Source organism: Dromiciops gliroides, chromosome 3, assembly GCF_019393635.1.
Source record: "Dromiciops gliroides isolate mDroGli1 chromosome 3, mDroGli1.pri, whole genome shotgun sequence".
NCBI classification, from domain to species: Eukaryota; Metazoa; Chordata; class Mammalia; order Microbiotheria; family Microbiotheriidae; genus Dromiciops; species Dromiciops gliroides.
Window position 1 is genome coordinate 53,436,788 of NC_057863.1, and position 12,100 is coordinate 53,448,887.

Genomic DNA, 12,100 nt, shown 5'->3' on the forward strand with positions numbered 1-12,100 from the left:
AGGGTTGAGTGACTTGCCCAGGGTCACACAGCTAGTAAGTGTCAAGTGTCTGAAGGTGGATTTGAACTCAGGTCCTCCTGGACTTGGGGCAGCTAGGTGGCACAGTGGTAGAGCACGGGCCCTGAATTCAGGAGGACCTGAGTTCAAATCCACCTTCAGACACTTGACACTTACTAGCTGTGTGACCCTGGGCAAGTCACTCAACCCTCATTGCCCTGCAAAAAACCCCAAAAACAACAACAACAACAAAACTTTATGTTCCTTGTTCTTAAAAGATGGTTATGATAAAATAAGGAGATTGCTAGAAATGGGATTCAAGTCTGGTTTGAAGGTGTGCTAAGAACTAGAACTAGTTGCCTAATGGCAGGTTCCTCATTAGAAAAATGAGGGAGTTAGACTAGATTATGTGTTATGTCCACTACAACTCTAATAAATTATGAACCTTTTTTAAAAAAAGAAATATAAAAGACTAAAATTAAGTTTATTATCCCCCAAATTTTAGAAGAACCCTCAAAGTTCCTTAGTCTCAAGAGGGGCAAAAGGCAGCCCATTCTCATTATACGGGTATGTGATTTACCTCTAACATACAGAAGTGGTTCTAAACATGTTTAGTTCTTCCTCATCAGAACATTTATAGCATATATAGCATATATTTTTTAATGACTAACAAGGGACAATTTAAAATTTTCAAAGCACAAATAACAAATGAAGCGGTAATAATTTTAAAAAATAGTTCACTTTAAATTTCTTGCTTGCATAGCAGATACAACCCTGGTTTCCTATCTAGTGCAGCTCAGTTAAAAAAAATATTTTTACTCAAATCAAGTTTAAATGTTTAACACAGAAAATAATGAGTTTGAAAAAGGTGAGTTTCATAAAGTATTCTTTATTAAGATCATTAAAAGTTGTAGAAACAACTTTGTAATATAAAGGCACAGGGAGACAGTTCTGGTAAAATATTGAAATTAAACAGTAACTTACAGTACAAAAGACAATTTTAATGCACATACAAATCCCAAATGTCTCATTCAAAAATATTTTACCGAGTTTGTCTATTAATGGGCAATGGTTAAAAATATAAACTGCTGTTGTATAATAAATATCTGATAGGTGCAAATTGAACAAAATATTTATTGCTTTTCACACACAAGTTGTTCCCTATAGTTTTAAAATTCCAATTTCTTTCTGCAATCTGTTTTATCAGCCTATTTCAAAAGGAACTAAGTCCCAAAACAAATTCAAAAGGGAAAATGGCAGCTATGAAAAACTACCTTTACTATCGATGACTGCTGGCAGTGTTCTCATATACCATTCAGTAATCACACATTCAAATCCATCTTAGAGGAAAAAGTAAACTAGACATCAATTTCAATGTTAGGTCAAGGTCTTTTGATCCTGATTTTCACTGGTATTCTAAGGTTTGTTGTATAGACTTTTCAAATAAAAAGGTGCTTTGTTTCAAGAATTATAGCTTTACTTAAAGACTTTTGAGAGTGTTGAGTATGGGGTGAATATCTGCCATAGATAAAGTAAATTTACTTATGACAAAACCTTTCAGAATTTGCAAAAAGAGCTTTTAAATTATTTTTTTCCAATTTAAGAAAGGCTTTATAGAGAGCCAGATTATGACTACATTTAAAAAACATAAAATTGAAATGACTGGCATAATCTATACTCATTTTATTTATTAGCAAATATAATCTAATTTTCATAGTTAAATAAATTTTCAGAACTATCAACTCTATTTCACCCTGCTCTTTAAAAAGAAAAAAATATCCTTAATTTGGTTTGAAATTTCCAATACAGTACTCAAAAGAATCCATCATGAAGCCATATTTTGGTTTAATGCCATGCTTTTGCTACTGTAGAAAACACAGTGGTTACTGTTTTCATTAATATTACTGCTCTATTGATAATTGTTTAAAATGCAAAAACCCAAGCTCTTTTAATTTTCAAGAAAATTATTTTGGTTGTGCAAATTTCAATAACTTTTTTATTTAGAATAAGGTCAATCTTATATCAGACACTGTAGCAAATTGTACTGTAAACAGAAATGAGTTCAAATCACCTACATAAATGGTAGGCAACCTTTAGCATGATTATCAGTCTTTAATGGCCCACATAGCATTATCACCTGTCATATAAGGAGCTACTGTCCTTGTATATAAGGAATGGGTAACATGGTTGAGAGAGTAGGCAAATTGGCTGAATAGCCTAAACCATATACACTAGTGTTCAGTCTTTCTTGGAGTAAAAATTTACATCAGTCCTTCCATGACTAAAATAGTTGCCTACTCCTGAAAAAGATAAACATTAAACACTGATAAACTCAAATGATGTTGTTGACTTGAGGAAACACATACACTTACCCCCCGCAAAAAAAAGACCAAAATTACCCTAAAATGTACAGCCCTAGAATAACTTTGAAATCAGTTATCAAAAGTTAAAAAGGAATGAAGAAAATTTACATCTTAAAAATAAAACAGGTAGACTAATGAATCTAGGGTTAGTCAGGCTATAGAACTTGAAAATGCTTTTTTAAAATCTAGTCTAGGGACTAATGTTTCTTTGGCATATGCTTTATTTACTCCACTGGACTAATTCACCTTTAAAAACAAAATTTCAGGGTTTCCCCCTCCCCTGCCAAAAGCAGATCTTAAAATATAGCTTCCTATTAAGTTCTTTTCTAAAGCCTCTAGTCAATCTAACAGACATTTTGAAACATATGCCAAGAACTCCCTGCTCAATTATACTTATTGGCATAGTGGGTTGAAATTTGTATAACTACTAATTGACCTGAAGCGCTCTTATGAAAGCTGCAATGACAGAACCACAAAAAAGAAAAATAAAGTTTATAACATATTCAGAATGTTAAAAAAACCCCAACAACTGGCATATACATAATATCCAGTTGAGAGACAGTAAACATGGGAATCCTGCCCTCATATTATATATGAACCACATGGCGATGGATGAAAACCAGTTAAGTCTTTTAAAAAATGCAATACCTACATTTAGCTGCATGTATATAAATTTAATAAGGTGAACATAAAATAGAAGAAAAAAAAACTCCCACATATCAGGAGGAAAAGAGGCCTATAAAACAGGCCGTTCTAACTTGACTTTCCAAGTAAATGCAAGAGCTTCACAAATCTGTGATACTAATGCAGGTTATGTCAAGTACCCTTTGATACACAAGCCAATTAAGCTATCAGATATCTCCAATAGCTTTACAATATTTGCTGTTCCAACCCTCAGATATTCAGGGGAGAAAGTCAATGGTAGCTCAAATCTTCATAAGATAGATACATATTTGTTTGTAGAGAAGCATCATATTATCCTTGAAATGCCACTTTTGATGAATGTTAACATATTAGATTTACTAGATTAAATTTATCTGTTGAAGGTAACTCTTGAAAATTTCATTTCTCCCCAGAGTATTGTCTTTAGTTTAGCCAGTGCTAGTCAAAGGGAAAAAAAGAACAAAAACAATTGGCATGGACTACCTCCCATTGTTACTTAATTGTGCTAAATATTCCCGCAGTTCTTTTGCAGCTTGGAATCGGCCGAATCGCTTCTTTGGGTGGGCACACTCGTCAAGCAAGGCCTCCAATCGGCCATCTTTGGCAATTTCGCCTGGTGGGTCATGAAGTAGTCCTCCAGAAGTGCCACGCCAGGTGGCATGTCTAGACAAGAGGTTCTGACAAATAGCGTAGTAATTGTGATCCACAGTGGCACGAGAACAGAGAATTTCTTTTGAAAATGATAAGCAAGCTTCTTTATCACAGTCATCAAACTTGCTTTCATACCATACATCCCAGTTTTCCGGTTTATCTGTGAAAGAAGGAAGAGGAAAATATACTATGAAACATTATCAAACACTTCCAAATCCAAGGAATTTCACTATTTTGCATAATATTATTAGATGATCAAGTGCAGGTAATATGGAGCTTCTATAGTGAAGAATGTGGCTTCTATTTTAGAACAGGCAAGAAAATGTGCACATTTATATACTGCCACATACACATACACATACACATAATGGTTCATAAGAAACTGCATTCACAATTCTATGAATAAGGGAAAGGGAGAATGAGTGGGAAAAATGTATAGATCAATCTCCTTTGTTGTCATTTCCCCCCCCTTCACTGACACTATTTTCATAAACAGAAACCGGAAATCCAAATGGGTAGTTACACATTATGGAGTTAGTTCTATCAACCAAATTCAGCTCATTTTGTTTTTTTACTAATCCTGACATAATTCTTAAAGTGCTGTACCACATTTCTATAGCAAGACTTCTTTGTGTATACAGATTGGTTTCTTTTTTTTAAAATAATAAACATTTTCATTTATAGTTTTGGGTCCCAATTTTTATCCTTCTTTCCCTCCCTCCCCTCCCCCCTCCCTGAGGCAGCAAACAATCAGATATGGGTTATATATGTATGATTATGTAAAACATTATCTTGTTTGTCATTTTGTACAAGAGAACTTGATTAAAAGGAAAAAATGAAAGAAAGTGAAAAATGGCATGCTTCAGGTATATGATGGTGATGGAATATTATTGTGCTTTAAGAAATGACAAGCAGGATGACTTCAGAAAGACATGGAAAGACAGTGAAGTGAGCAGAACCAAGAGAACATTGTGCACAGAGACAGCAGTGTTGTTTGATGAAGAACTGTGAATCGGTTTCTTTAAACAATTCCTGCCCCACCCCTTATAATTCTTTGTGCTGTCACAATTCCATTTCTAAATATGACATATGTGGACTTTCATTGCAGAATGTTAAGCCAAGGAATCCTAGCTATTCGGTCACTGAATGTTTTGAAAGCTGCACTCAACAAAATTGAGGCCGCATGTCAAAATGTGAAAAGTTTTCCTTTGCTTCTCTATCACAAATTCTAAGACACAGTGGTCACTGTCCTCCAAGATTCCCATCATTTATCCTATAGAAACTTAATCCTTGCTTCAGAATCAGATGAAGAATACCAATTTCCCTCATAGTTTCCTCTGCCTTCCTTGGAAGATAAAAATATTAAGGGAAGCAAAAGGAACATTAGCATATTAGCTTTTGGCAAGAAAAGAGCAAACCAGAAGATGACTGGATACCTGAAGTCTGCCATTACTTCTATTATCATCCTTTTGTGCCATGCTTGTGATCCATTTCCTAAACTTCATCCATTTCTTTGATTCTGTCCAGGTTATCTGAAGTACATACCAACGATGACATTTCTGATTCTGCCTCCATAGACCTTCACTAAAATGTGTTCCATCATGTGTGTCACTTGTCTGGGTCCCAAATTTCCTCCCCTGAGTTTATATACTCTTTAATATTCAATAATAATCATATCCACCGTTCTAACCAGCACTTATCCTGTTCCTTCAAATAAGCTATACTCACCGGTGAGACAATTTCAGGCACTGGTCTCACACTACCAAGTTTCAGTTATTTCTGTAAGGTCAGTTTTGCCTCTGGGAATTAAGTTCGTTGGTTCACATCCCCTCTTGCCCAAACCTTGGCCATTCATGTATAGACCAAGGCCACAAGTCTTTTCACTACTTCTTAGCTTTTGCTTCTTGTGAATTTCTGGGTATCTCTAAACTGAAGCTATTCTCAATACTGGCAGCTTTCTTATTCTCTTGCTTTTCAATTACACAATCCATTTGAATACATTTGTAAAACTCGTCAAATACATTTTTTTAAAAAAATTAAATCTCTAGTATCATTATATCATTTCCATTTCCCAACATATGCCTCTTCCCTTCTTCTCCCAAAGGGCCATAATCTTATAAGAAGGAATTTGAAAAGAAAAAAAAAAGTTTAGTAAAACTTGCCTATAACACATAAACCAAGTCCAGTGTTCTGTGCAGTGTTTCACACTTAATCTCCTACCTTGACAAAGAAGGGAAGGAGATGTAGTATTGTCTATTCTTATGGTTTCATGGTATCCTGTCTATTATTTTAGTGCTTTTTCTATTCGTAGTTTTGTAGTCATTGTGTAATTATTTTCTTGATTCTGCTTGCTTCATTTTGCACCATTTCCTAAGTTTTACCATGTTTCTTAACATTCTTCATATGGTACAGTGCCACATTACATTCACATGCCAAAATTTGTTTAGCCATTTCTCAATTGGTGGGCATCTACTTTGTTCTCTGCTGCTAGAAAAAAAAAATGCTATGACAAATATTTGCATGAGAAACCTTTTTTTTTCTGTGTTTGACATTCTATGCTTACCAGTGGCATTTCTAAGTCAAAGGGTATAGACATGCTAGTCATTTTATCATAATTCAAAACTGTTTTCCAGAACAAGGTGACTTGACTATATACATACATGTGTGTACAATATATACACACAAACTCTGCCTATTTTAATCCTCATTGAAGCTATGCTGTACTAATAGTAACAGAACCTGACCATCTTTTTATTATTTATTTATTTTTTTGGGGGGGCAATGAGGGTTAAGAGACTTGTGCAAGGTCACACACCTAGTAAGTGTCAAGTGTCTGAGGCTGAATTTGAACTCAGGTCCTCCTGAATCCAAGGCCAGTACTTTATCCACTGCGCCACCTAGCTGCCCAACCATCTTTTTAAAAACCATTTTTATGTAGAGTTGAGTGCCATTTCAGGATTCCAAGAACATGTTTCCTCCTATGGCAGCAAGACAGTAACCCCTGCATTCCACTGCAATGGTAGCTGTAGTATGAACAGTGAGTTTTGATGTTGTGGCTGGAGTCACTGCCACATATGGCTTTGGATTTGTCAATGCTAGGAAAATAGCACTAACTTTCAACCAGGGAGGGAATTTTCTGAAAAATCTAGAAGGCAATTGGAAGAAGAGTAAAACCAAATTATTCTCAGATTGCTTGGCAGCTATAGCTATCAATTTTAATGTTTTTAGGGATTTTTTTAAAATGAAGAAATATATCTTGCAAATCGGGACTTGATCTTATATTATTATGGATGTAGATGACCTAACCTCTTATCTGTTTCATGAGTCACACAAGAGTACTACTGTCTGTTGGGATAGATTTAATTCATAGAAGATACTTTATATGATTTTCTAAATCTGATCTTGAGACATCCTAATTATGAGCAAGAATTCCTTATAAAATAAAAACTAGTTATTACTGGGATATACACATCTATACACATACATATATACATGTCTTGCATACATATACATGTATGCCTTTTCAAACAATGGTTTGCTCAATACTTCAAAGCTACATGAACAGTTTTAAATGTTGAATTTAAAATCAAATGGCTGAGTTTATAAAAAAACCTTTAAAAATAATTTCAATGATTGTACTAATTTTATGCCAAAAGTTTGCATTTATATAAATAGCAACACATATAGGAAGTTTAAGCAAAAGATTGGGGGTAAGGTGCCATCAATCCAAAAAACCACAGAAGAAAAATTAAAACACAGATAGTAACGACAAGGTTTCATGGGGTGCTGCATGAAGGAAGTTCAATTAGAAATGACTGAATATGGTAGGTATCATGATATGATAGAAAGATCGATGAATCTGCTACCAAGAAAGAGGGTTTGAATTCTGGACCTGCCAGGTACAAGGCCTTGGGCAAATCAATGGACTCCTCTGGGTCTCTCTTTTTAAAATGAAGAAATTGCTCTAAGGTTTCTACCTGTTATAAAGCAATACTTAGAAAACAGGATCTGTGATATCTTAGATAGGAATAGTATTTTTAAAATTATGCAATGCATTTCTCAAGGCACTACACATCAAACTTCCCTTCAATCCTGTCTCTTGAACAATTCCTGGGAGCAACTTTTGCCTCCAAATGTCTCTTTTCCCATTTGTGCTACTGGGGGATTAAGAGAAAGCTGTCACAAAATGCAAACATGGATAATGTGGGGTTCCAGGATAAGGACTGCAGCTCCTGGAATGACTCACTGGGACACTGGGAAACATCAGGAAAACATCAGGAAACATCAAAGGAACCTCAAAAATCTTCAAATCCAAGTCTCTCATTTTATAGAGCCTCAGACAGGTCAAATGATTTGCCCATAGATGCAGAGCTAGTATGCTGCAGAAGTGGAACTTGAGTCTTCCAACTTCTGAACATGGGTTCAGTGAATTACTCTGTGTAATTTAATTCTGCATTTGTACAGATGAGATATTTGGTTATATTTCTTTTAAAAAAAAAAAAAAGGTCTGTACAAGAATACAAATGCATTAGTACATAAGAATTTACACAGCTTTATACTGAAGAGAGTCAGTACCACTTAGTAATACAAACCCATGTAAGATCAACCATAGGTAGGTACCCATTTTAGTAATTTTTTTTTAACCTCAAAGCATATTCTATGACTTTTATTCATGTATCATTCTAGTCATCTTAGAGCAGTGGTGTCAAACTAAAGGAGGGCCATATATTGACTTAGAAAATTACATATTAACATCTATGTTTTATTGTATTTTTTAATAAATTTAATTTGTTAATTTAACTAAAATTAAATTAAAATTGTAAATTTATTAAATATTTCCCAATTACATTTTAATCTGGTTCCAGCAGCACTCAGAGTGTTGTGGGCTGCATGTGTCCATGCATTCTTGACACCTCTGATTTAAGACAAATGAAAAATTTTTTAAAAATAAGGGAGAGAAAGAACGGCTCCTAACTTAAGGAGTCCTAACTAACCATGCACAAAATGGGAAAATTGTTTTATGTGTACTAAACCGAATTTGTGAGGAATAAGGAAAGGAAAATAAAAATACTTACTTTGTCTAATTAATCTTTTGTCTGCAACCAAAACATTTTCAGCATCTACAATAATCACCTTTCCATCTCTAGGACCAACTGCAAAGTTGTCAAAACTGACATCTAGGAGGTAGAGTGCAAATTCAAAGTCATTGTTGGTAAGCTGCTCTGCAATTTCCATTAACTGCCAAGCCAGGTCAACACGTTTTTCCCAGGGTGCATTGAAGTAGCTCCATAATTCTTCTCCAACATAATTTACAGCCACCATTCTTCCGCATGCTCCAAGGTATTTTGCAAATGGCCAGCCTTCATCCGACGGAAAACTCTATAAAAGTGGTTTACAAAATATTTTAATTCTAACATAAAGGCATCACAAAAATATTTACTTAGTTATGGAGTAGTTTTCTGATGGCTGCAGAAGAAACATACTCAAGGACAATTATTTTATTACCTGATTCTGAAAACCATAGAAATGCTAAGTCTCTCTTTTCTCTGGTCAAAAGTACAAACAAAACACATTTAGCTATTATCATAGAGAGCCTACTACCTAGGCAGGGCCTGAAATCACTTGTTCAGTTATTTGTTATAGATAAATGGTAATTATTAACAAGATAAAAACACCATAATTGTGGACCAAGGAAATAACTTTCTTATTTCTGATAGTAAAATCCCCTTAGAGGTAAAACTAACACAAATCATGCTTGACTAAAGATTGAGAGAATCACACACCATGTCCTTCTGAAACTCTAACTCTCAGTAGTCCCTACCAGTTCCAAGGCTATTGGATTTCAGTGGATAGTCACAAATTTATTCTCTTTTCACTCATTATAAATCTGTCACTGCTATTCAGAAAGATGATTCAATTCTCATTCATTTTCCCCCTTCATTCTCCAAAGCAACTTTTTTCCCCTCTCCTCCACAACCTGCCCCAATGCCCATACATTGAGCAGCACCTGTTGACTTAATTTCTTCCTTCACCAATATTAAAACCACACAGTTCTCCTCCATTCCAAACTTCTCATGATCTTCACCTGTACTTTATTCCTTCCCATCTTTCAGAGTCCTGACCTCCACAGTGCTAAATCCAGTCATCTACCTCTGAAGCTTGACACTTGATTACTTCCTTCTTTCTGGACTGAGGTAATACTCTATGGTTCTATTACATCTGGAACCACTTTTTCTCCTTTCCTGGTTCCTCTTCCTAACTTTTTATTACAAATATTTCCTAAATGTCCGTCCCTGGCTCTCTTTAAACTTTATATTCTTTCCCTTGACAATTTCATCAATTCCTGTAGCTTCAACTATCATATGTGTGCAGACGACCCCCAAATCTATACCTCTATTCCTGAACTCTCTGTCCTACTTTCAGACAATGGTAACCACTTGAGTTCTCCGAGGTACCTCAAAATTGCACTTCTCTTTACCCTATATAGCTTAATACAAACAAACCCCACCTTTTTGCTGTCCTCAGTTTTCCTCACCAGCCTCATAAATTTTGGCAGTGAGATGTCGCCATAGTACACAGAGAGCTGGGCCTGAAGTCAAGAAGATCTGAGTTCATATCCAGCCTCAGACACTTAGAATGTGACCCTGGGAAAGTCACTTGACCTCTGTTTGCCTCAGTTTCCTCAACTGAAAAATGGAGATAATGAAACACCTATCCTTCAGGGTTGTTGTGAGATCAGATTAGATAATAATAACATTTCACAAAGAGTTTAGCACATAGTACTATACAGATATAAGCTATTTTTATCATTATCATTGTTACTATTACTGTTATACACATTATAGGTATCTCAGGCTCCTGATACACTGTAAACTTCATGAAGGAAGAGACCACATCTTATTTAATCTCCTCTATTTACCTAACACAGTGCTATCATGTAACAGATATTTAACATCTAGAGTTGAACTAAATGACTGAATATCTAAAAAGAGCTTTGTCAAGCATAAAGTAAAATGCAAATGTGAACTATAATCTTATTTTAATACTGAACATAATCCAAAAATTTAACACTAAATGCCAGGAAATTAGATTCATTTGAAATTTTAAAAGCTGCAGCAGTAAAATACTCAGTGGCATGTATATTGCTACTAAATTTATATTACTCAATTGAGAATCAATATAGATTCTATATATGTATATAGAATTAGTATAAAATTAGCAATGCAATAATGTGCACTAGTACATTCTGAGTGTACAGGAATGTGTTATCAAATTTAATTAATGACATATCTGGGGTAGTGTCACTGTAGTAAGCAATAAATAAAATGTAAAATTAAAGCATAAAGGTATTTTATATTTTTGAAAGGAACAAATATGTTATCAAGAGATTAATTAAAACCATTTAGAAATCTATACCTTCACAGTTTGATATGAGGGCAACAATGGCTTAAAATTAGTCACATTAATGCTTTGAGAATTAAAAAACCTCCAAACATAATTCAAGAATCCCAAAAAGTTCCACGGCTTGATGCCATCTTAGAATCATATGTTGTTGTTTTTTTAAATGGATAGCTAATATCCATAAGAATCTGCTTAATTTTTTATGTATTGGATTTGAAAATTGACAGACAACTATAGATTACTTATAAAGATGTTTAATGTAACTAATAAAGGGCTATGTGAACTTGTTTTCTGATAAATCAATTTATACTAAAATACATATATTTTGTAACACCTTCCTGAAGCGAAAATACAACTAATATTTTGTACAAAACCATGTTAATATGATAGACTGAAAACTGTTAAAAAGCACTGTATGAAGTACATTACAAATATCAGGAATTAAACAGATCATGCCCTCTCGACACTCATAGTAATATGATATGCCTAGTTATGATATTCAAGATCCACATGCTATGGGCAGACTAAATAATGAACACATTCAATGAATGGGGTGGCTAGTAAAGACTAAGAGACATTTTAGAAGAATAACCACCACCATTCTTATGGAAGATTTCCAGAACTGGACAGGAATAACTTAGTCACAAAGAATAGCAGAAGTCTGTATCCTTAAAGAAATTAGAACGGGGTATTGTGCTAACTTTTAAAATACAGTTTAATATGTTTTTTTAAGGAACACCTGGGGAACATTCACTAAAGCTAGCGAACAGATTTTTTTTTAAACAAAGGGCCAGTTCTGATCAATATAAAACATAAATGGCAACCTAGAGTTTCAAATATGCCTCACAGACAGGCAATGAGTGGGTGGGCTTTCTAAAGGGCAAGACAGTCACTTAATGTTATTGTAGCTAAGTACTCTGAGAATGCATTTTACTATAGTTTTTCTTTCAAGTTTTGATAGTCTCAGATGTTGTGGTCTTACTCTTTTCCAACTATTGCCACATTCATTCTTCCCAGAAATATTT

The 12,100-nt window shown here is 34.5% G+C and overlaps 1 protein-coding gene across 1 annotated transcript in view; it reads right to left on the bottom strand.

Annotated features, from left to right (window-relative positions):
• Positions 1-882: 882 nt before the first annotated feature.
• The window catches only part of DIPK2A (divergent protein kinase domain 2A), a 34,647-nt gene continuing 23,429 nt past the window's right edge, over positions 883-12,100 (bottom strand). The window contains exons 2-3 of the mRNA XM_043997905.1: positions 8,750-9,053; positions 883-3,834 (exon numbers count right to left, since the gene is read on the bottom strand). Of these exons, the coding sequence (XP_043853840.1) occupies positions 3,503-3,834; positions 8,750-9,053 (636 nt within the window). The 3' untranslated portion in view covers positions 883-3,502. The remainder of the gene's footprint in view (positions 3,835-8,749; positions 9,054-12,100) is intronic.